Genomic DNA, 26,058 nt, shown 5'->3' on the forward strand with positions numbered 1-26,058 from the left:
CTGTAGTGCGGTATAGACGCTCTCCATAGCTGGTGTTATATAGAGTACATGATCTCCGTCACTGCTGTAGTGCTGTGTAGACGCTCTCCATAGCCGGTGTTATATAGAGTACATGATCTCCATCAGTGCTGTAGTGCTGTATAGACGCTCTCCATAGCCGGTGTTATATAGAGTACATGATCTCCGTCACTGCTGTAGTGCTGTATAGACGCTCTCCATAGCCGGTGTTATATAGAGTACATGATCTCCGTCACTGCTGTAGTGCGGTATAGACGCTCTCCATAGCCGGTGTTATATAGAGTACATGATCTCCGTCACTGCTGTAGTGTGGTATAGACGCTCTCCATAGCCGGTGTTATATAGAGTACATGATCTCCGTCACTGCTGTAGTGCTGTATAGACGCTCTCCATAGCTGGTGTTATATAGAGTACATGATCTCCGTCACTGCTGTAGTGTGGTATATGTAGACGCTCTCCATAGCTGGTGTTATATAGAGTACATGATCTCCGTCACTGCTGTAGTGTGGTATAGACGCTCTCCATAGCCGGTGTTATATAGAGTACATGATCTCCGTCACTGCTGTAGTGCTGTATAGACGCTCTCCATAGCTGGTGTTATATAGAGTACATGATCTCTGTCACTGCTGTAGTGCGGTATAGACGCGCTCCATAGCTGGTGTTATATAGAGTACATGATCTCCGTCACTGCTGTAGTGTGGTATATGTAGACGCTCTCCATAGCTGGTGTTATATAGAGTACATGTTCTCCGTCACTGCTGTAGTGCGGTATAGACGCGCTCCATAGCTGGTGTTATATAGAGTACATGATCTCCGTCACTGCTGTAGTGTGGTATATGTAGACGCTCTCCATAGCTGGTGTTATATAGAGTACATGATCTCCGTCACTGCTGTAGTGCGGTATAGACGCTCTCCATAGCTGGTGGTATATAGAGTACATGATCTCCGTCACTGCTGTAGTGCGGTATAGACGCTCTCCATAGCCGGTGTTATATAGAGTACATGATCTCCGTCACTGCTGTAGTGCGGTATAGATGCTCTCCATAGCCGGTGTTATATAGAGTACATGATCTCCGTCACTGCTGTAGTGCGGTTTAGACGCTCTCCATAGCTGGTGTTATATAGAGTACATGATCTCCGTCACTGCTGTAGTGTGGTATATGTAGACGCTCTCCATAGCCGGTGTTATATAGAGTACATGATCTCCGTCACTGCTGTAGTGCGGTATAGACGCTCTCCATAGCCGGTGTTATATAGAGTACATGATCTCCGTCACTGCTGTAGTGCGGTATAGACGCTCTCCATAGCCGGTGTTATATAGAGTACATGATCTCTGTCACTGCTGTAGTGCGGTATAGACGCTCTCCATAGCCGGTGTTATATAGAGTACATGATCTCCGTCACTGCTGTAGTGCGGTATAGACGCTCTCCATAGCCGGTGTTATATAGAGTACATGATCTCCGTCACTGCTGTAGTGTGGTATAGATGCTCTCCATAGCCGGTGTTATATAGAGTACATGATCTCCGTCACTGCTGTAGTGCGGTATAGACGCTCTCCATAGCCGGTGTTATATAGAGTACATGATCTCCGTCACTGCTGTAGTGCGGTATAGACGCTCTCCATAGCTGGTGTTATATAGAGTACATGATCTCTGTCCCTGCTGTAGTGCGGTATAGATGCTCTCCATAGCCGGTGTTATATAGAGTACATGATCTCCATCACTGCTGTAGTGCGGTATAGACGCTCTCCATAGCAGGTGTTATATAGAGTACATGATCTCCGTCACTGCTGTAGTGCGGTATAGATGCTCTCCATAGCCGGTGTTATATAGAGTACATGATCTCCGTCACTGCTGTAGTGCGGTATAGACGCTCTCCATAGCTGGTGTTATATAGAGTACATGATCTCCGTCACTGCTGTAGTGCGGTATAGACGCTCTCCATAGCCGGTGTTATATAGAGTACATGATCTCCGTCACTGCTGTAGTGCTGTATAGACGCTCTCCATAGCCGGTGTTATATAGAGTACATGATCTCCGTCACTGCTGTAGTGCGGTATAGATGCTCTCCATAGCCGGTGTTATATAGAGTACATGATCTCCGTCACTGCTGTAGTGCGGTATAGACGCTCTCCATAGCCGGTGTTATATAGAGTACATGATCTCCATCACTGCTGTAGTGCGGTATAGACGCTCTCCATAGCCGGTGTTATATAGAGTACATGATCTCCGTCACTGCTGTAGTGCGGTATAGACGCTCTCCATAGCCGGTGTTATATAGAGTACATGATCTCCGTCACTGCTGTAGTGTGGTATAGACGCTCTCTATAGCTGGTGTTATATAGAGTACATGATCTCCGTCACTGCTGTAGTGCGGTATAGACGCTCTCCATAGCTGGTGTTATATAGAGTACATGATCTCCATCACTGCTGTAGTGCGGTATAGACGCTCTCCATAGCTGGTGTTATATAGAGTACATGATCTCCGTCACTGCTGTAGTGCGGTATAGACGCTCTCCATAGCCGGTGTTATATAGAGTACATGATCTCCGTCACTGCTGTAGTGCGGTATAGACGCTCTCCATAGCTGGTGTTATATAGAGTACATGATCTCCGTCACTGCTGTAGTGCGGTATAGACGCTCTCCATAGCTGGTGTTGTATAGAGTACATGATCTCCGTCACTGCTGTAGTGCGGTATAGACGCGCTCCATAGCTGGTGTTGTATAGAGTACATGATCTCCGTCACTGCTGTAGTGCGGTATAGACGCTCTCCATAGCCGGTGTTATATAGAGTACATGATCTCCGTCACTGCTGTAGTGTGGTATAGACGCTCTCCATAGCTGGTGTTATATAGAGTACATGATCTCCGTCACTGCTGTAGTGCGGTATAGACGCTCTCCATAGCCGGTGTTATATAGAGTACATGATCTCTGTCACTGCTGTAGTGCGGTATAGACGCTCTCCATAGCTGGTGTTATATAGAGTACATGATCTCCGTCACTGCTGTAGTGCGGTATAGACGCTCTCCATAGCTGGTGTTATATAGAGTACATGATCTCCGTCACAGCTGTAGTGCGGTATAGACGCTCTCCATAGCTGGTGTTATATAGAGTACATGATCTCCGTCACTGCTGTAGTGCGGTATAGACGCTTTCCATAGCCGGTGTTATATAGAGTACATGATCTCCGTCACTACTGTAGTGCGGTATAGACGCTCTCCATAGCCGGTGTTATATAGAGTACATGATCTCCGTCACTGCTGTAGTGCGGTATAGACGCTCTCCATAGCCGGTGTTATATAGAGTACATGATCTCCGTCACTGCTGTAGTGCGGTATAGACGCTCTCCATAGCCGGTGTTATATAGAGTACATGATCTCCGTCACTGCTGTAGTGCGGTATAGGCGCTCTCCATAGCCGGTGTTATATAGAGTACATGATCTCCGTCACTGCTGTAGTGTGGTATAGACGCTCTCCATAGCTGGTGTTATATAGAGTACATGATCTCCGTCACTGCTGTAGTGCGGTATAGACGCTCTCCATAGCTGGTGTTATATAGAGTACATGATCTCCATCAGTGCTGTGGTGTGGTATAGACGCTCTCCATAGCCGGTGTTATATAGAGTATATGATCTCCGTCACTGCTGTAGTGCGGTATAGACGCTCTCCATAGCTGGTGTTATATAGAGTACATGATCTCCGTCACTGCTGTAGTGCGGTATAGACGCTCTCCATAGCCGGTGTTATATAGAGTACATGATCTCCGTCACTGCTGTAGTGCGGTATAGACGCGCTCCATAGCTGGTGTTATATAGAGTACATGATCTCCGTCACTGCTGTAGTGCGGTATAGACGCGCTCCATAGCTGGTGTTATATAGAGTACATGATCTCCGTCACTGCTGTAGTGCGGTATAGACGCGCTCCATAGCTGGTGGTATATAGAGTACATGATCTCCGTCACTGCTGTAGTGCGGTATAGACGCGCTCCATAGCTGCTCTTACAAAACAGTAACTTTTAGATGCAATAAAATATTCATTTTTGTCTTTTGTGTTTTCTTCTGTTTTATCACTTTCATTACTGGATTGCAAATGGTTAAAGTTGCCGACTTTAAGTAATAGCTGGTGAGTTAAAAAATAAGTAATGAATGTTTATTGTGTTGTAGATAAATTAGTGTACAGTGAATTTCTGGTAGTATATAATGCACTGTAATAGTTGGCACAGAGACTCGCCAGTTGGCTAACTTGGTGGTTATTTGGCAAATGGTCTTAAGCATTTTCCATCCATCAAATTCCAAATCAGATCCCAACTGGTATCAACTCAAACGTTTAGAACTTTTGAACTTCTTGCCAATTATACATAACAAATATGTGACTTTACCTATCTATGAGACACAGTCCAGTGTCTGTCTGTCATAGAGATGCCTTGTGTTGTGTTAGGGGAACGCTCCAGATTATACAATGAGGGGATGAGAATGTTCCCAAACTTGTTTCTAATATAAATAATGTCCTTTGTTTCTCTTCATCAGCCAAGTTTCGAGCTCCTTTTGCTGTCTACTGTGGCAGTGTCCCCAAATCGAAACCTGGGTACATGTCCCTACGAAATGGGAGCATTGACTCAAACTTGCAGTTGTGTGGCAACAGATGGGGAGCTGCTGACACAGGTCTGTAGACAGAGAGATGAGTGATGGAGTACTATCTTTACCTGCTCTCTTTAATATAGTATTCTCTCCCGGTATCCATCAGCTTCTCTACAAACCACGCTAAGCCTCCAGATGAAAAGGTCCTACCTGTGGGGTGGAGATGGAGGGGACTTTCAGCCTGGGATCCTGCCTCCACCACTAGATTTAGAAGGGAAAAATGAGTCCCAACTACTCATAACCCCCAGATCCAACTATAAGAACCAGAAAGATCCAGAGGTGGACAGTGCAGCCCTGGAGACCACCAGACTGAAGGACAAACTGAAACAGAAGATGTCTGAAGGTTTTACCGCCAGAGGAGGTAAGTGCAACGGACCCTCCAAGGTCACCGATGGTTTTCCAGTAAATAGTTAAGCTACTTACTCATTCAGTCTTCTCAATGGCTACATCCTCAGCTGTTTCTTCTCAGTTTCTAATACGTGAGGGCATTTTAATTTTGTTAAGCCTCTAACAGTGTTTCCCAACCTCGGTCCTCAAGGCACACTAGCAGTCCTGGTTTTAGTGATATCCAGGCTTGAACACAGGTGACTTAATTAGTACCTCAGTTATTTTGATTTAACCATCTGTGCTGAAGCCTGGATATTACTAAAACCTGCACTGTTGGTGTGCCTTGAGGACCACGGTTGGGAATGCCTGCTCTAACAGGATATGGGTTCATCACTTGTTTCATTTGCTCATTGTAGCAGCACCTGAAATATCTAGCTCGATGAGCACCCCCCTCAAGCCGGCGGTTCCCAGGAGTGCCTCTCAGAGGTTATTGAATATCACAAAGCCGGTGCCTCCCATACAAAGGAGCCCCACACCCCAGACCAGTGCAGCAGAAGAGAATGGCATGCAGAGGAATGGACTGGATAATGCGGACAGTATAGAAGGACAAAATTCCCAAAACCCATCAAATATAGAGGTATAATGTCAATGATGAGGATGTTAGAATTTGTTTGGCCCATTTCTTGTGCTTTCTGGAATCACCACTCACCTCTATTCATGATTTCTTCATCACAAATGACTGAAACTTGGTTGTTATTATTATTATTTATTACCATACAGAGGGGCAGATGTATTGAATCTGGAGAAGGGATGAAGCAGTGATAAGTGCAGGGTGATAACGCACCAGCCAATCAGCTGCTATCTGTCAATTTACATATTGGAGCTGATTGGCTGGTGCATTATCACCTTGCACTTATCACTGCTTTATCACTTCTCCAGGCTATAATACATCTGCCTTAGACTGTGTAATCGGGTACTACCACTTATATGCTATGTTAAAATCAAATAATTATCCCCACTGGTTACACAGAAACCATCTCTCCAGCTGCTTTTTCATATGGAGGACTTCCCTTCTCCCACACCACTCTCTCCGACCATCTGTTCCTTCAACATCTCTCGTCCATCTGCTCCCTCCTCATCTCCACTTTGATGGCTTCTCACTTCCTTGTTGGAATCTCTTCTTTCCACCTTTATTTGTCTTAAGCAGTCTCACTGCATGACCAGACCCTCACCTCGACCCTCTGCTTTCTGTCCCAGGTGTAACCATTAGCCTACATTGGTCCCACCCTCAACCTTCACCTTACATTTAACCCTCTATCTGTAAAAATGCTCTATATCTGCTGTGCGCCTCTGAAGGAAATCACGCTCTCTAGCTGACTTGTGCTCTCACTAACTGTGATGTTAGTGTATTAGAATGCTTATATTTGTAGACACTCCCTTACTAATCTGTGTAAGCCTGAATCTTCATTGATGGTCCCTGGGACCAGGGGGATGCTGGGAAGTGGGTGGTCCAGTGTGCAGTGTGCCTGGAGTTGGTGAGGGAATAAACAGCACAGAGGTGAACTCACATGTCTCTGTGTCCTGATGACTGGATTTACAAACATATGAACATAACATGGTGTCAGAAGAAGTTTAACTTAGAATGCTAGTGCTCTCAGAGTGTAAATGAATCTTGCAGAAGTCTGTAAGGCTGTGATACTCAGTGTCTGCAAAGCCTGCCGTGTGCTGCTATCTTCAAACAGTGAGTAACCATGGATAAACTAGCTCCTCCAACCGGCATGCTGATGTCTGGTAACTTGTCTGAAAACTGGACAAGATTTAAGCAAAGGTTTAATATATATCTTGCTTCATGTGGAGCTGATTCAGAGGCTGACAAAACGAAGGAATCCATTTTCCTCCATGTGATAGGAGAGGATGTCCTGGACATTTATAATAGTTTTCAGTTTGATGAGGGGCAGAATATGGTGCTATCTTCTATAATGCAAAAGTTTGAAGATTACTTTGTGCCAAGGAAAAATGTGACATATGAAAGATATAAGTTTTTCACATGTGATCAGAAGTCTGTAGATGGATTTGATCAGTATGTTACAGAGCTGCAATCACTCAGTAAAACCTGTGAGTTTGGTGATTTAAAGGATTCACTGATTAGAGATCGTATTGTCTGAAGAATACCTGATAATGGGGTGGTCTTCAGTATGCCGAATGTTGGGATCCCGGCGCACAGTATACCGGCGCCGGGATCCCGAAACCTGGCATACCGACAGCTATTCTCTCTCGTGGGGGTCCACGACCCCCCTGGAGGGAGAATAAATAGCATGGCGCACATAGCGTGCCACCGTGCCCGCAGCGAGCCCGCAAGGGGCTCCTTTGCGCTCACAACACTGTCGGTATGCCGGCGGTAGGGCTCCCGGCGCCAGTATGCTGGTCGCCGGGAGCCCAGCCGCCGGCATACCATACTACACCCCTGATAATGGACTCAGAGAGAGATTGCTGAGAGAGCAAGACCTAACACTAGAAAAGGCAGTGACTATGTGTAGATCTGCAGAAATAACTAGATTTCAAGCCAAAACGTTACACAAGGAAGCTGATGTACATGTAGTGCAGAAAACAGAGCCATGCAAACCTCCATTCTCAAGAATGAAACAGTCTAAGCCACAGTCTAATAAGGAAATGTGTAGTAGATGTGGAAATGCCCACAATCCTAAAATGTGCCCTGCTTATGGTAAAACCTGCATGACATGTGGTAGACTTAATCACTTTGCCAAATGCTGTAAAATTAAAAGTAAAACAACCAAAGTGCATGCTGTTAAACAAACAGATGAATTCTTTGTGGATTGCAGTGAACTTTGCAGTGCAGATAAGAATGAATGGATTGTCCCTTTAACTGTGAACGAGATTGTCATTCCCTTTAAGCTTGATACTCGCGTGCAGGTGAATTTAATATAATTTCAAGACTATAAGACTTTTAGAGTAAAACCTAAAATTCGTCCAGCCAAAGTGAAAGTTACAGGGTACACTGGGGAGGAAATTCCGGTGAAAGGTACATGCTTAGTGACACTGAAATATAAGGGACAACAGTTTAAAACATCTCTACTGATTGTGGATAAAAATGTGCAACCGATTCTAGGATTAAGTTCCTGTGAGAAACTAAGCTTGCTAAAGAAAGTTTTTATGGTGACATCACAAGTAGAAGATGACTGCAAATCGATGTTTACAGAATACAGAGACTTGTTTGAAGGTCTAGGTTGTTTGCCTGGAGAGCATAAAATAAATATAGACACGCAAGTTTCTTCAGTGATACACCCCTGTAGAAAAGTGCCGTTTGCGCTGAGAGAAAAACTGAAACAAGAGTTAAATTGCATGGAAGCCTTGGGTGTGATACAGAAAGTTGATGAGCCTACTGAATGGGTAAGCTCCTTAGAAATTGTTGAAAAGAAAAATGGACAACTCAGAATATGTCTAGACCCCAGAGATTTAAACAAAGCTATTAAATGAGAACATTTCAAACTACCAACCAGAGATGAAATCATGTCGCAATTTGCGGGAGCAAAATGGTTCAGTAAATTGGACGCATCTTCAGGATCCTGGCAAATGAAGCTAGATGAGGCCAGCTCAAAGCTTTGTACATTTAATACACCAGAAGGTCGATACAGATTTCTTCGACTACCATATGGAATTTTGTCTGCTTCCGAAGTATATCACAAAAAGATACACATGATTTTTGAACATATTCCATGGGTTGAAACAATGATGGATGACATTATTGTCTGGGGATCTACAAAGGAAGAACATGATTCTAGATTGAGACAAGTAATGGAACTTGTCAAGAAAGTGAATCTAAAGCTAAACAAGGACAAATGTAAATTTGGCGTGAATACACTTACCTTTATGGGCGACGTGGTCTCGGATCAAGGTGTAAAACCAGACCCAAGGAAAATATCAGCCATAGTGAACATGGAACGTCCTAACAACAAAGACGACGTCAGAAGATTCCTAGGAATGATTACTTAGGAAAGTATATTTCTCAACTCTCTGAACGAACAGCCTCTCTTAGCTGGTTGTTGGACAAAGATAACGAGTGGATGTGGTCACATGAACAAGAAGAAAGTTGGCAAAACTTGAAACAGATTATTACAGAGCAACCAGTGCTAAAATTCTTTGATCCTGCGAAAAGAATAAGAATTTCAGCAGATGCTTCGCAATTTGGCCTAGGCTCAGTGCTGTTACAAGAACATGAGGATACATGGCAACCAGTAATCTATGCATCAAGAGCACTGGCAAGTGCTGAAACAAGGTATGCTCAGATAGAAAAAGAACTTCTAGCGATCACATATGCATGTGAGTGATTTCATCAGTTTGTGTATGGTCAAACATTTACAGTGGAAACTGACCACAAGCCATTGGTAGCTATCATGACTAAATCATTACATGACTGTCCCATGAGAATTCAACGAATGCTTATCAGACTACAGAAATATGATGTACACTTGCTGTACTGTCCCGGCAAATACATGTACATTGCTGATACACTTTCTCGTGCTGTGGACAAAAGTGAAGGTTCCAAAAGTCTGATGGATGAAGAGATAGAAGCCTATGTTAATTTGATCGTAGCTTCTCTACCAGTGTCTCTTGCAAGACAAGAACAGATTAGGAAAGAAACTGAGACAGATGACACAATGAAAGTGTTGAAAGATATCATTCTGAAAGGTTGGCCAGCAGAAAAACATGCGTGCTCGCTGTCTATCCATGAGTATTGGATGTACCGCAGTGACCTTACAGTTGTTGATGGTATTATTTACAAAGGCAATAGGTTTGTCATACCTGCACGACTAAGAAAAACTATGCTGTGCAAGATACATGAAGGCCACTTAGGAGAAGAAAAATGTAAGCGGAGAGCGCGTGAAGTTATGTATTGGCCAAGAATGAACCAAGACATAGCACAGACTACAGCTACATGTGAATTATGTCTTACATATAGACCGAAACAACAAGTCGAGCCACTGAGTCCTCACACAGTGCCAGAGAGACCGTACCAGAAAGTTGGCGCAGATTTGTTTGATTGTAATGGGAAAACATACATTGTCGTGACTGATTATTACTCTAACTACCCTGAGGTGAAGACACTACATACAACTACTAGTAAAGCCGTAATCAATTGCATGAAGTCAATCTTTGCAAGGCATGGTGTTCCTATGGAAGTGTTCACTGACAATGGTCCTCAGTTTTCCAGTGCTGAATTTAGACAATTTGCTGATGAGTGGGAATTTGTCCATACTACGTCAAGTCCCCACTATCCACGCTCAAATGGGTTGGTGGAAAGTTCAGTAAAAACTGTAGAGTCTCATGAAAAAAGCTCAAGAATGTAAAGAAAATTTCTACAAAAGTCTTTTAATCTACCGCAGTACACCTTTACAGAATGGACTTTCTCCTGCACAAATGCTGATGGGAAGGAGGATTAGAGCAAATCTCCCAATACATGATGAACTGCTTAATACACATAACTCAGCGTTGGTCAGACTGAGTAAAGAACGTCAACAGGTGAAACAGAAACTGTTTCATGACAGGCGAGCAAAAAGCTTATCTGATCTAAAATCGGGTGACCAAGTCCATCTCAGAGATCATGGGAAAGGTATTTGGGTGCAGAAAGGTATTGTGCAAGCACAAGTAGCACCAAGATCCTATACTATACGTACAGAGTGTGGAACGGAAGTAAGAAGAAATCGGGTGGATTTAAGATCTCAACCTAACCAAAATGAAGACAACATGACTGAAGAATACCCTTCATCTGACATGTATGATGATCCTGATAATGGTGAACAAACCACAATTCTAGAAAGGTCCAATACGGTCGATAAAACGCAGACTGTGTATGAAAGACCCAAAAGGGAAATACGCAGACCTGAGAGACTCATTGAAACGTGTTAGATGATGTTCTTAATATGACGTTGTTAATTGTTGCATTGAAGCGTACAGGGCTTATCTTTAAAGAAAAGAGGATGTGATGTTAGTGTATTAGAATGCTTATATTTGTAGACACTCCCTTACTAATCTGTGTAAGCCTGAATCTTCAGTGATGGTCCCTGGGACTAGGGGGATGCTGGGAAGTGGGTGGTCCAGTGTGCAGTGTGCCTGGAGTTGGTGAGGGAATAAACAGCACAGCAGTGAACTCACATGTCTCTGTGTCCTGATGACTGGATTTACAGACATATGAACAAAACACTAACCAAACAATCCTACTGTAAGTCTTTCAATATTCCAGTCCTCAATACACCTCTTTGCCAACTTTAGCTCCTTCCTCTTTCCCCTTCCTCTTTCTCTCTCTCTCTCTCTCCACTTGACTTTGCCTACCAATTTCCAAAATTGACTCCTCTGACATCTTCTCCCACTGATCTCTTCTCTCTCACCCTGAATCTGTCCTGCTCCATGTCGCCAGACTTGAGGACCTTTAACTAGTTTCCTCCCTCATTTGACATTTCTGCCTCATTCCCTCTTACCTTCCTTGGCCCATCCCTCCTCTATAACCTTTTTTTCCCCTCAGCCACCTTGTACTTTCCTTCAAACATGCCCTCATCTTCCCATTCTTGAGATACCCTCACCCTTGCATGTCTCTCCATCCATTGAAATACTGCATGCTTCCTTTCCTTTCCTTTCCTTCCACTCCCTCCCAGATTGCCATGATACTGCTGTCACCAGGGTTCTCATCATCCTTGTACTCACAGTAGCATTGAATCCTGTCAACCACCCCCTCGGCTCTTCCTGCAATCCTCCATGCCATTGGCCTCTTGGTTCACACCCTACTTGCCCTCCTGCTTCTTTTCTGTCTGTATTCCTTCGCCTCCCCACGCTCCACACTCCCGTTGAATATTCTCAAGACTCTATCCTTTGCCTTCTATACTTCTACCCTTAGAGAGCTCATCAGCTCCATTGGCCACTATTGCCACCTCTATGCTGATGACACTCAAGATTACCCCTTTTCCCCAGTCCTCTGTCATATCAACTGCTGCCTAACTCAATATCTCTCAAACGGAGAACATTGTCTTTCCCCACACCAAGGTCTCCCTCTCTTCTGTCCCCTAAGTCTGCCAGTGTGGTGTCAGTCATGATGCTGTCCATTCCTTTACCCATAGTCTATGCCTCTTCCAATGCTGGAACAGGTCCTTTCTCCCCCTGGAAGCCACTAAAGCTATTCATGACCTTATCATCTCTCACATTGATTATTGTTACCTACTCGTACTTGCTTTACCTTACTCCTTTCTTACCCGGCAGTCTATTATCAACACTGCTGCTCTCGCACGCTCCACATCTGCTGCCCCCATCTAACTGGCGCTACACTAGTTCCTTTCTATACCAAATCAAGTTGAAACTTCTCTCCCTCACCTACAAAGCTCTCAGACACACATTAGCCTCCTACATCTCCAACCTCATTTCCTCACATGCCCCACCCCGCCAACTCCATTCTGCATGCAACCGTCCCCTTTCCTCTTCCCTGATTACCACTTCCCACTTCCATCTTCAGGATTTCTCATGCAGTCCTCCAATCTATTAAATGCCCTCACAACATGCAAATCTGTATACCAATCTGAAGCTGTCTAATGTACTTGCATATTTCTGTATGCTCTATGGTGATCCTTCCGAGTTGTTCGCTCGCTAGCTGCTTTTAGCAGCAGTGCAACTGCAAACGCTAGTCCGCCGCCCTCTGGGAGTGTATCTTAGCTTAGCAGAATTGCAAACGAAAGGTTAGCAGAACTGCTACTAAATAATTCTTTGCAGCTTCTGAGTAGCTCCAGACCTACTCCTAGATTACGATCACCTCAGTCCATTTAGTTCCTGGTTTGACGTCACAAACATGCCCTGCGTTCGGCCAGCCACTCCCCCGTTTCTCCAGCCACTCCTGCATTTTTACCTGGAACACCTGCGTTTTTTAGCACACTCCCTGAAAACGGCCAGTTTCCGCCCAGAAACACCCACTTCCTGTCAATCACACTACGATCACTCGAGCGTTGAAAAAATGTCGCTCGAGCTTGTGTAAATCTACTAAGTTTTGTGTTAAATTACTAAGCGCATGCGCACTGCGTACCGTGCGCATTTTCCACCTAATCGCTGCGTTGCGAAAAACGGCAACGAGCGAACAACTCGGAATGACCACCTATGTATGGAACTAATGAAACCCTTGTGGCGCAAAATCAATAAAATACCATAATAATGACTATATAAATAGCCGGTACATAATACCTGCTGCTCTCTAGTGGCGGTTCAGCAGAATGCAGGCTTCCGTACAGTATGAGCAAATCATAAATTGTCTGGTTTTGATGCAGTGCCAATAAATTGCAAATGTATCAGATGGTTAATGGGGTTTCTCTATATTTTATTGTGTTTGAGACATTTAAATAAAATGTATTTACAAATTTTCCTCTTCTCGTGCTTCTTTTATCACAGTCGTTCAGCTCCAGTGCTGAGAGGAAATGGAAATCTCGTGGCGGAGTCTTAATTCCTCCTATTCCTAAATCCTCTGCTGTTCCAGCAGAGCCAAGTCAGAGTGACACAGTGCCGAGTGCTGCTAGCGTTCAGCTATCTAGAAATTCACCTGTGCCCGGCCAGGGTGCCTCTCAGAAAAGGTGACTATTTTATTTATCAAAAAGCAGCTAGCTGCCATAGGGAACATTAAATATAAAGGAATATCAATATAAAGAAAAGAGATTTCCTGTTGTGTGAGACAGGGATACCTCCCCCTTCTCTCTCCAGCCCAACCGCCCATGGGACACTGGAGGGTGGGACAGAAGGAAAGTGCCCAAAAGCATGATGGTGACCATCTGCCCAGATGACTTTGTGTCCATAAATCATTATCAAAATTGTATTTCAAGTCTCCTACCAAACTGATGCAACGTTTTCCTGTCTTATGTATTTAGGGCTTACAGAGTACAGAATGTATACGTCCGCGTGACACTGTCCACACCCACACAGCACTGGTCACACCTACATGACACTGTCCACACCCACACAGCACTGGTCACATCTACATGACACTGGCCACACCCACACAGCACTGGCCACCAGGGCCGCAGAGAGCAACACTGGGCCCTGGTACAGCATGGGTGGCGTGGCCTAAATAGTAGTCTTGGCTTTGAAAGCATAGCGCTATCTACCCGAAGTTGATGGCACTGCAGAGGAGGAGGGACCCGCTTCCCAGATCAAGTATATTAGGGAGGGGTGAAGGGGGACGGGGCGGACCTGGGCGAGCCTGGGCAATTAGTACCCCCCCTCTCTGCACCAGTTCTTGTGAAACCTACATCACAAGTCACACCCCCTCCACCTCTCACAATATGTCTTTGATCATTTACTGCCCTAGGTCAATCTGCCCTGACCCCCATTCTACTCCCCCCCTCCCCCCCTTTGAATGACTACAAAGGGCCCTTGGAGGTGATTGATGTTGGGTTCCAGTTCTACACTTTCAGAAATGAAATTTCATGTTCCATCAAGATCTTGATTACCGCACAGTAATACCTGCTTCTGCTATTCTTTTGCAGCGCTGCTTCAGATGTTGAGGGAAAATCTCACAGGTCTATCGGTAAGTGACAATGATGTACTGTGCAGATAGTTACACAGTATGGGCCGGCTTCTGACACAAATGGGAAATATTGCATAAGCTCCAATGTTAGAAATCCATCTGTAGCCCCACCCCCTGCTGTAAAATGCATGCGAATCGCAGCTTCAAACAGAGGGGGGATGTGGCCACAAATGCAAGCCACACCCTCGCCTATCAGATAGTTATACCCACACCCGGACTCTCCCAGAGTGGAATTTTGGAATGCCTGCAAGTATAGTATAAGGCACAGGTTCTCCAACTCAGTCCTCAGTTCACATTTTCCAGGTCTCCTCGCAGAATCAGAAGTGTGATAATTAGCTCCACCTGTGGATCTTTTAAAATGTGTTAGTGAGTAATGACTACACCCAGGGCCGGCTCCAGGCATGATCGACTAGAGCGGCCGCGCGGGGCGCCACCCTTAATGGGCGCAGCGCGCTGGCGCCGCCATAGTCATACCTGGAGCCGGCCCTGTACGCTGCAGCTCTCCCCGCCATCCCCGGCCTTTGACTGTGTGTGCGCTGCGCGGCGCCGGCGTCTGACGTCAGACGCCGGCGCAGCGCGCATGTAGAGCGCTCAAGCGGCCGGGAACACTAACAGACAGCCGGTGCCCTCAGACGGCAGCACTTCCCCTCCCAGCGCCGCCGCAGGTATTGTGGGGATCATCGGGCACTGTGTGGGGGCATATCTGTCACTGTGGGGGCATTTATGTATCTGGCACTGTGGGGGCATTTATGTATCTGGCACTGTGGGGGCACTTATGTATCTGGCACTGTGGGGGCACTTATGTATCTGGCACTGTGAGGGCATTTATGTATCTGGCACTGTGGGGACATTTATGTATCTGGCACTGTGGGGACATTTATGTATCTGGCACTGTGGGGACATTTATGTATCTGGCACTGTGGGGGCACTTATGTATCTGGCACTGGGGGCATTTATGTATCTGGCACTGTGGGGACATTTTATGTATCTGGCACTGTGGGGGCATTTATGTGTCTGGCACTGTGGGGGCATTTATGTATCTGGAACTGGGGGCATTTATGTATCTGGCACTGTGGGGACATTTATGTATCTGGCACTGTGGGCGCATTTATGTATCTGGCACTGTGGGCGCATTTATGTATCTGGCACTGTGGGGACATTTATGTATCTGGCACTGTGGGGGCATTTATGTATCTGGCACTGTGGGGACATTTATGTATCTGGCACTGTGGGGACATTTATGTATCTGGCACTGTGGGCGCATTTATGTATCTGGCACTGTGGGGGCATTTATGTATCTGGCACTGTGGGGACATTTATGTATCTGGCACTGTGGGGACATTTATGTATCTGGCACTGTGGGGACATTTATGTATCTGGCACTGTGGGGACATTTATGTATCTGGCACTGTGGGGGCATTTATGTATCTGGCACTGTGGGGGCATTTATGTATCTGGCACTGTGGGGGCATTTATGTATCTGGCACTGTGGGGGCATTTATGTATCTGGCACTGTGGGGGCATTTATGTATCTGGCACGGTGGGGGCATTTATGTATCTGGCACGGTGGGGGCATTTATGGCACTGGGGGCATTTATGTATCTGGCACTGTGGGGGCACTTATGTATCTGGCACTGTGGGGACATTTATGTATCTGGCACTGTGGGGACATTTATGTATCTGGCACTGTGGGGGCATTTATGTATCTGGCACTGTGGGGGCATTTATGTATCTGGCACTGTGGGGGCATTTATGTATCTGGCACGGTGGGGGCATTTATGTATCTGGCACGGTGGGGGCATTTATGGCACTGGGGGCATTTATGTATCTGGCACTGTGGGGGCACTTATGTATCTGGCACTGTGGGGACATTTATGTATCTGGCACTGTGGGGACATTTATGTATCTGGCACTGTGGGGGCACTTATGTATCTGGCACTGTGAGTGCATTTATGTATCTGGCATTGTGGGGACATTTATGTATCTGGCATTGTGGGGACATTTATGTATCTGGCACTGTGGGGGCATTTATGTATCTGGCACTGTGGGGCATTTATGTATCTGGCACTGTGGGGGCACTTATGTATCTGGCACTGTAAGGGCATTTATGTATCTGGCACTGTGGGGACATTTATGTATCTGGCACTGTGGGGACATTTATGTATCTGGCACTGTGGGGGCACTTATGTATCTGGCACTGGGGGCATTTATGTATCTGGCACTGTGGGGACATTTATGTGTCTGGCACTGTGGGTACATTTATGTGTCTGGCACTGTGGGGGCATTTATGTATCTGGAACTGGGGGCATTTATGTATCTGGCACTGTGGGGGCATTTATGTATCTGGCACTGTGGGGGCATTTATGTATCTGGCACTGTGGGGGCATTTATGTATCTGGCACTGTGGGGGCATTTATGTATCTGGCACTGTGGGGGCATTTATGTATCTGGCACTGTGGGGGCATTTATGTATCTGGCACTGTGGGGGCATTTATGTATCTGGCATTGTGGGGGCATTTATGTATCTGGCACTGTAGGGGCATATCTGCACTGTGGGGGCATTTATGTATCTGGCACTGTGGGGGCATTTATGTATCTGGCACTGCTGGGGGGGCATGTCACGTGTATCTGGCACTGCTGGAGGGCATGTCACGTGTATCTGGCACTGCTGGGGGGCATGTCACATGTTGCTGGCACTGCTGGGGGGCATGTCACATGTTGCTGGCACTGCTGGGGGGCATGTCACGTGTCTCAGTGCTCTGCCTGGCGCAATGTGCCTCAGTGCTCTGCCTGGCGCAATGTGTCTCAGTGCTCTGCCTGGCGCAATGTGTCTAACGTACTCTGCCTGGCGCAATGTGTCTAACGTACTCTGCCTGGCACAAAGTGTCTAACGTGCTCTGCCTGACGCAAAGTGTCTAACGTGCTCTGCCTGGCGCAGAGTGTGTAGGAGGTTCTACCTGGTGCAATGTGTATTAGCTGCACTACTGTGTGGTGTAATGCGAATTGCCCTAAATTTTTGCTGCGCGCCTTCGGCGCTCACTGTCCATGCTCTAGCATTTGGGTAGGTGAGCACCAAGCATTACAGTATGTACAGAATTTCGCCCTCCTAACTTAAAAATGTGCCCTCCCTGTGATCAGCACCCTGCCCTAAAACATGAACACTATCATGTGTAGCTGGCACTGCTGGGGGGCCTATTGTGTGTAGCTGACACTGCTGCGGGGTATGTCATGTGTAGCTGGCACTGCTGCAGGTCATGTCATGTGTAGCTGGCACTGCTGCGGGGCATGTCATGTGTAGCTGGCACTGCTGCGGGGCATGTCATGTGTAGCTGGCACGGCAGCGGAGCATGTCATGTGTAGCTGGCATGGCAGCGGGGCTTGTCATGTGTAGCTGGCACTGCTGGGGGGCATGTCATGTGTAGCTGGCACTGCTGCGGGGCATGTCATGTGTAGCTGGCATGGCAGCGGGGCATGTCATGTGTAGCTGGCATGGCAGCGGGGAATGTCATGTGTAGCTGGCACTGCTGGGGGGCATGTCAAGTCATGTGTAGCTGGCATGGCTGCGGGGCATGTCATGTGTAGCTGGCACTGCTGCGGGGCATGTCATGTGTAGCTGGCATGGCAGCGGGGCATGTCATGTGTAGCTGGCACTGCTGGTGGGCATGTCATGTGTAGCTGGCATGGCAGCGGGGCATGTCATGTGTAGCTGGCACTGCTGGGGGGCATGTCATGTGTAGCTGGCATGGCTGCGGGGCATGTCATGTGTAGCTGGCACGGCTGCGGGGCATGTCATGTGTAGCTGGCACTAGTGTTCATTCTAGCACCCTGCACCTTTCAAAACAAGTGCAGTTCCTCTTTCCTGACTGGAGTGTCGCTCTCTGCTCTGGTGCTTCTCAGAAAACTCTGCTCTGTATTGTAGTGCTGAGATACAGAGCAGAATGTTCTGAGAAGCACCAGAGCAGAGAGTGACACCCCAGGCAGGAAAGAGGAACTGCACAAGTTTTGAAAGGTGCAGGGTGCTAGAATGAACACTGCGGCACTGCTGGGGGGCATGTCATGTGTAGCTGGCATGGCTGCGGGGCATGTCATGTGTAGCTGGCACTGCTGCGGGGCATGTCATGTGTAGCTGGCACTGCTGGGGGCATGTCATGTGTAGCTGGCACTATACTGGAGACATTATGTGTAAGGAACACTACTGTGGCTGTTATGTGTAAGGCTGCTAATTGTGTGTGCGTAGAGGGGGTGTGAAAATATAGTTAGTGTGATAATATGAGGCCACGCCCACTTCTCCAGGAGGCCACACCCACTTTCCAGGAGTGCACACGCCTTTGGCGCGCGCATAGGGTTTGGGGGAGGGGGACGCTTTTATATTTTCTCGCTCAGGGTGCTAGTAGGCCTGGAGCCGGCCCTGACTACACCTGTGCACCTGCCGGGTGACCTGGAAAAAGTGAACTGTGTGGGGTTCTGGGGACCGATTTTGAGAACCACTGGCATAAGGAAATGGTAGACACTGCAGCCTTACGGAAAAGCAGCTGCAGATGCTTCCCTTCAGAATCAAACCCTATATATGTCACATTTGAAATGCACTGTGTAAGGTTAGGCTGCTTACCATACCATCTGGGAGGGACACCTATTATTTACACAGCTTCTGTGGCTGGCTGTCTTGAAGCCTGCATTTCACCTGGCTTTAAATTAATCAGCCAGGTAACCTGTTTAATTCATGAATGTTCCGATTTAAAGGGATTCTGTGATAAGCCCATGCAAGGTGGATGTGAGTAGGAGGACATATCAGAAATGATCATGACTATGATTGCAGCTTCTGATTGGTCCTCCCATTCTTCTATTGTGTTCCAATGTTTTTGGGAAATACTAATACTAGACTGTGTTGGGAAACCCGGGACACACAGTACCCAGGAAGATAAAGTAATCATTGAATAAATAAATATATACATATATTTATGCATCCGGAAAGTATTCACAGCGCTTCACTTTTTCCACATGTTGTTATGTAACAGCCTTATTCAAAAATTGAATAAATACATTTTCCCTCAAAATTCTACACACAGTGGGGCTAATTCAGATCTGATTGTAGATCTGCTAAATTTAGCTTATCTACGATCGGTCACACAGACATGCGGGGGGACGCCCAGCACAGGGTTAGTCCGCCCCGCATGTCAGTCCCCGCCCTGTCGGACAAGTACAAAAGCATCGCACAGCAGCAATGCTTTTGTACTTCAGGAGTTGCTCCCCACCAGCGCATCTCCTGCACGCTGGCTGGTAGCTACTCGTCACTGCCTGGGTCACGCAGCCGCCGCGGCCCGCCCCACAGACGGTCCGGGCACGCCTGCGTTGTCTGGTCCGCTCCCCCTAAATGGCGGACAAACGCTGCCGACCAACCCCCTTCTGCCCAGCGACCGCCTCTGCCTGTCAATCAGGCAGAGGCAGTCGCAGGGCAACGACAGCCGGCGCACTTTGGCAGCAATTACAGCAATTACAACAAAGTCTTTTTGAATTTGATGCCACAAGCTTGGCACACCTACTGTACCTTTGTGCAGTTTCGCCCATTCCTCTTTGCAGCACCTCTCAAGCTCCATCAGGTTGGATGGGAAGCGTCGGTGCACAGCCATTTTCAGATCTGTCCAGAGATGTTCAATCGGATTCAAGTCTGGGCTCTGGCTGGGCCACTCAAAGACATTCACAGAGTTGTCCTGAAGCCACTCCTTTGATATCTTGGCTGTTTGCTTAGGGTCGTTGTCCTGCTGAAAGATGAATCGTCACCCCAGTCTGAGGTCAAGAGTGCTCTGGAGCAGGTTTTCATCCAGGATATGTCTGTACATTGCTGCAATCAGCTTTCCTCTATCCTGACTAGACTCCCAGTTCCTGCCACTGAAAAACATCCCCACAGCATGATGCTGTCACCACCATGCTTCAATGTAGGGATGGTATTAGCCTGGTGATGAGCGGTGCCTGGTTTCCTCCAAACATGGCGCCTGGCATTCACGCCAAAGAGTTCAATCTTTGTCTCATTAGACCAGAGAATTTTGTTCCTCATGGTCTGAGAGTCCTTCAGGAGCATTTTGGCAAACTCCAGGCAGACTGCCATGTGCTTTTTTACTAACGAGTGGCTTCCGTCAGGTCACTCTATCATACAGGCCTGATTGGTGCATTGCTACAGAGATGGTTGTCCTTCTGGAAGGTTCTCCTCTCTCCACAGAGGAATGCTGTAGCTCTGACCATTGGGTTCTTGGTCACCTCCCTGACTATGGCCCTTCTCCCCTGATCGCTCCGTTTAGACGGCCGGCCAGCTCTAAGAAGAGTCCTGGTGGTTCCGAACTTCTTCCACTATTGGATGATGGAGGCCACTGTGCTCATTGGGACCTTCAAAGCAGCAGATATTTTTCTGTACCTTTCCCAGATTTGTGCCTCGAGACAATCCTGTCTCGAAGGTCTACAGACAATTCCATGCTTGGTTTGTGCTCAGACATGCACTGTCAAGTGTGGGACCTTATATAGACAGGTGTGTGCCTTTCCAAATCATGTCCAATCATCTGAATTTACCACAGGTGGACTCCAATTAAGCTGTAGGAACATCTCAAGGAAATCAGTGGAAACAGGATGCACCTGAGCGCAACTTTGAGCTTCATGGCAAAAGGCTGTGAATACTTATGTACATGTGATTTCTTAGTTTTTTTATATTTCATATATTTGCAAAAAAAACTTTTTTCACGTTGTCATTATGGGGTATTGGGTGTAGAATGTTGAGGGAAAAAATGAATTTATTCCATTTTGGAATAAGGCGGTAACATAACAAAATGTGGAAAAAGTGAAACGCTGTGAATACTTTCCGGATGAACTGTATGATATAATACTATGCGCTTGTTTCCTGTGACACAATGCGGATTACACCACATGCATGTCACACTGAGTTCTCACACCCAGAGCCAGCATCAGATAACAGGTGTTAGTTTAGCTATATGAACCTGCACACAGCAATGGTCTGATAGACCCTGATTTACTAGACCATGAGATTAGGGCCGGTTCTACACCTTGTGGCGCCCAGTGCGAAAGTTTCCACTTGCCCCAAGTAGTTGTGCCCTCCAGTTGATTTGCCCCCAGTAGATCTGCCCCCTGTAGCTGTGCCCTCTGCTACTGTGCCCCCTGTTGTCCTTCTGCGGCTGTGCCCCCTGTTGCTGTGCCCCCTGCTGCTGTGCCCCCTGTTGCTGTGCCCCCAATAGTTGTACCCTCTGCTGCTGTGCCCCCTGTTGCTGTGCCCCTAATAGTTGTGCCCTCTGCTGCTGTGCCCCCTGTTGCTGTGCCCCTAATAGTTGTGCCCTCTGCTGCTGTGCCCCTTGTTGTGCCTTCTGCTGCTGTACCCTCTGTTGCTTTGCCCCAGTAGTTGTGCCCTCTGTTGCTGTGCCCCCGTTGCTTTGCCCCCAGTAGATTTGCCCCAGTAGTTGTGCCCCCAGTAGATGTGCCCTCTGCTGCTGTGCCCCCAATAGTTGTGCCCTCTGCTGCTGTGCCCCCAATAGTTGTGCCCTCTGCTGCTGTGCCCCCTGTTGTGCCTTCTGCTGCTGTACCCTCTGTTGCTTTGCCCCAGTAGTTATGCCCTCTGCTGCTGTGCCCCCTGTTGTGCCCTCTGCTGCTGTGCCCCCCAATAGTTGTGCCTTCTGCTGCTGTGCCCCCTGTTGTGCCTTCTGCTGCAGTGCTGTTAACACACACACACAAAAAACAAAAAACCAATACTTACCACTGCTTCCCGACCGCCGCCGCTGCTGCTCCGTCTCTTGCCTCCCGCGGCTCCTCTCTATGGGAGAGACGTCATGACGTCTCTCCCATAGCAGCGCCGCACAGACACTAGAGGTCAATCCTGACCTCTAGTGTCTGTCACTGGAGCTGGCTGCAGCGGACGCCCACACAGCCCACGGCATCCGCTGCAGCCGGGGAGCGGGGTGCGGGAAGGCGGCGGTGCCTGCGGGGTGACTGCGGCCGCACCCCCAGGCTGCAGCGCCCCGGGCGCAGGCACTGCTTGCACGCACCAAGGGCCGCTCCTGCATGAGCTGCCTGCGTGATATGCTTTTTTTTGTGTTGTGTATTTTAAATAATGACCTCATTTAAGTTCCAAAACAATCCTGTAGCGCTGTAGTATCCAATGTCATTAAATTGCTCCTCAGGCTTTTCACTAACTCAGCGCTGAAAGCTGCCGTCGCTCCGGGAGAGCGCTGACACACATAGCTGGGTAATTGCACATGCTTTGTCCCTAATAATTAGCTGTGTGACCTAATGTGCTGGGGAATTCATGTTTTCATGCGTCCAATTCTGGAAACATTGTAGCTGTGCTGACTACTATAATAGCAGTAATTGTAGCCAGCATAATATAATAATGGCGGGGAAGTGACAGTGACACAATGAGCAGACATTCTCTAACAATGGCAAGGGGTGATCATGTCACATGCATATTTTGTTTCGAACAGTGGAACGCACAACTTTATTAGTGTTTACATAAGGACACAGACTACTGTGCTTGTTTGTTTGTTAAACCTGTTGCTGTTGAACTACAAGGCCCAAGATGCTATGCCAGACCTAGTGTTGTGGTGTTACAGATTCCAGCATGCCCTTCCTACAGGGTTGCCTTCAGAAATTATGGGGCCCGGGACTGACAAAACAGGGTCCCTCCCTCTCCCCCAAAAAAGTTCTGCCGCACTCTTCCACCCCATTGTGATGTCATACAGTGTGACGTTACATAAAGATGGAGTGTTGCGGACCTACAGGAACGGTTTACAGAGAGCTGATACGCAAATAAGACTTGTTTTAAGAAGTCCTCCTTGTACATCAGACTGCTGTTGATTCACAGACTGGTGAGGCTCTACAGCAGGCATTCCCAACCACGATCCTCAAGGCACACCAACAGTGCAGGTTTTAGTGATATCCAGGCTTCAGCACAGGTCACTTAATTAGCAGCTCAGTTATTTTGATTTAACCATCTGTGCTGCAGCCTGGATATCACTAAAACCTGCACTGTTGGTGTGCCTTGAGGACCGTGGTTGGGAATGCCTGCTCTACAGGTATTGGCGGTAGGAGCCAGGGGTGGGCCCCCATCTCTGTAAGGGCCTGGAACTCTAGTCCCCACAGCCCCCCCCTGGTGGCTGCCCTGCCTTCTTGTACAGTATATAGAATACTGGTGCAGTGTAGAAAGTAGATTCTGGTCCTGGTAGCTAGTGTACAAAGCAGACACTGTGGTGGCTAGTGTAGATGAATCACTTAGGGGCCCATTTATTAAGAATCGCATATTGCATGTGATCTGGCATCTTACTGTCCAGGATCTCATTGCTATATACGATACTATCGGTGGCATGTATAACTCTGCACATGCAGGGACAAGGGCTCACCACCATGCACAGGGGCCATTTCTTGCAGAGGGTTCCTTGGGAGCCCTGACGAAACTATGGGGGTAATTCAGACCTGATCATAGCAGCAAATTTGTCAGCAGTTGGGCAAAACCATGTGCACTGCAGGTGGGGCAGATATAACATGTGCAGAGAGAGTTAGATTTGAGTGGATTATTTTGTTTCTGTGCAGGGTAAATAAATACTGGCTTCTTTATTTTTACACTGCAATTTAGATTTCAGTTTGAACTTACCCCACCCAAATCTAACTCTCTCTGCACATGTTACATCTGCCCCACCTGCAGTGCAGCATGGTTTTGCCCACCTGCTAACAAATTTGCTGCTGCAATCAGGTCTGAATTACCCCCTATATCCTGCGATGTGTAGCCCAAATGCTACAATAGTACTGCAGTCAGTAGATTGCGGTAGCTGCGGGGGTCAATGCAATACTAAACTTTCCACCTGCAAGCGAGTGACATCTGGTGCCTGGGTACACGTGGCCAGGCAAATATAGAAAATTCCAAGCTCGTTATACAGTATATATAAAACCATTAATGCTGTGGTGCACTATGAACTATAAAATATATGGAAATGAGCTTATGTCAGTGTGTCTCCTAGATTAGGTAATGATAATTACCTCTATTATTTTAGTAGACACTGATCAAACAGAAACCCGCGGTAGGAACGCTGTAACAGATCCTTTGGAGTCGGCCCCATTAAAAAACATTATGTCATCTTCATCCACCGATGTCTCCCAACCACCGCAGTTTGTCAAAGACGAGGAAGGGAAGGAAAACAAAGTACGTCTTAATTTAGCAAATATTCCTATGTATGTGGTCTTAATGTTATTATGTGTATGTTATGTTTTCTGCACCTATATCTGAATGGGATGCAGTCACTGTGTCAACATACAATCATTATGTCAACATCACCATGCCGACAGTTATGCCAACACTGCTGCAGAGATCTCTGGTTCCTCCATTTCTGTACAGAGAAGCGCCCCCATAGGTTTCTAAATAATGACTTTGCTTTGTACACAAAACACCGGGACGAGCTCTTATCGGGAGGGGGGGTAATACAAAATGCCGGTGGTCGGGATGACGGTGATCACATGACCGACCGCGGCATACCGACTTATAGAATGCTGACAGGGTACGGGGTAATGAATTTTACTTCTCCTCTACCCCAGGGCCGTCTCAACAGCAGTGTAGGCCCCTGGGCACAGCAATGCATTGGGGCCCCTACCCATCCTCCAGCGGTAGGGGTGGGAGGTGCTATCAGCGGCAGCTTTGATGTCCCGCGGGCAGTAGAGGGTGTTCTATCTTCCACTCAGCATGTAGGACCTGGAGCATTCATTTTCGCTAATTACTCCTGTACTGAACAGATGGGGCTAAACTGTAGAAGGGGGCATTAGGCTGAATGAAGAAGCCCTGGTACATGACTTCCAGGGTGGCAGGGGGTGTTTAATACGTAGGGGAGGGGTGGATAGTGGAGTGGGCTTAATATTTATCATTTTCTGGTGGGAGGGCAGCTTGCTTGACTGCAGATATCTCAAGTTCCTGAAAATATATTTCTAGCTTTGAATGGGATCAAAAAACGAGAGAGTCCCACCTTTGAGGAGGTACTGGGGACACCTTTCAGGAGGTATTGGAGACACCTATTAGGAGGTACTGGGGACGCCTTTCAGGAGGTACTGGGGACACCTTTCAGGAGGTACTGGGGACTTGGGGATCAGAGTTCAGGAGCCAGAACAATCCACCAACAAAAATATAAAACTACATACCAGGCGTGTGGAGCTGGAGCAGGGACCAGCTGCTTGAAGGCTGATATCTCTGGTTCTGGGCATAGTAGAGACAAGCTGCCAGTGTCCACTGAAAGGGGAGAGTTACAGCTTTTGGATTATACCCTTAGAAAAATTCAGAGTCAGACAGAACCCGATATTTCTGTCTGGGAAGAGCGATTAACAGGCTTGGATGGGGACCACTGCTTTCAAGTCGGATATCTCCGGTTTCCCATGGCCGATTTTCAAAAATCTGGTACCCCTGGAAAGAGGGGACCCTCAGCTATCAGCCTATAGCCCTTATACTCCTGGGGCCCTTGGGCAAGAGCCCATTGAGCCCATACG

General features: G+C 47.2%; 1 protein-coding gene across 4 annotated transcripts in view; it reads left to right on the plus strand.

Moving 5' to 3' along the window:
* TOGARAM2 (TOG array regulator of axonemal microtubules 2) overlaps nucleotides 1-26,058 on the plus strand; it is a 335,042-nt gene that overhangs the window by 183,938 nt on the left and 125,046 nt on the right. For 2 of the 4 annotated variants that reach the window (XM_063918915.1, XM_063918914.1), the window contains exons 3-8: nucleotides 4,548-4,682; nucleotides 4,765-5,019; nucleotides 5,402-5,622; nucleotides 13,422-13,600; nucleotides 14,510-14,550; nucleotides 24,585-24,733. In XM_063918915.1, the coding sequence (XP_063774985.1) occupies nucleotides 4,548-4,682; nucleotides 4,765-5,019; nucleotides 5,402-5,622; nucleotides 13,422-13,600; nucleotides 14,510-14,550; nucleotides 24,585-24,733 (980 nt within the window). Of the gene's footprint in view, nucleotides 1-4,120; nucleotides 4,144-4,547; nucleotides 4,683-4,764; nucleotides 5,020-5,401; nucleotides 5,623-13,421; nucleotides 13,601-14,509; nucleotides 14,551-24,584; nucleotides 24,734-26,058 lie in introns of all 4 variants that reach the window. The other 2 variants (XM_063918917.1, XM_063918916.1) reach the window with 2 other exon arrangements.

Source organism: Pseudophryne corroboree, chromosome 4 (assembly GCF_028390025.1).
Source record: "Pseudophryne corroboree isolate aPseCor3 chromosome 4, aPseCor3.hap2, whole genome shotgun sequence".
In the NCBI taxonomy this organism is placed as follows: Eukaryota; Metazoa; Chordata; class Amphibia; order Anura; family Myobatrachidae; genus Pseudophryne; species Pseudophryne corroboree.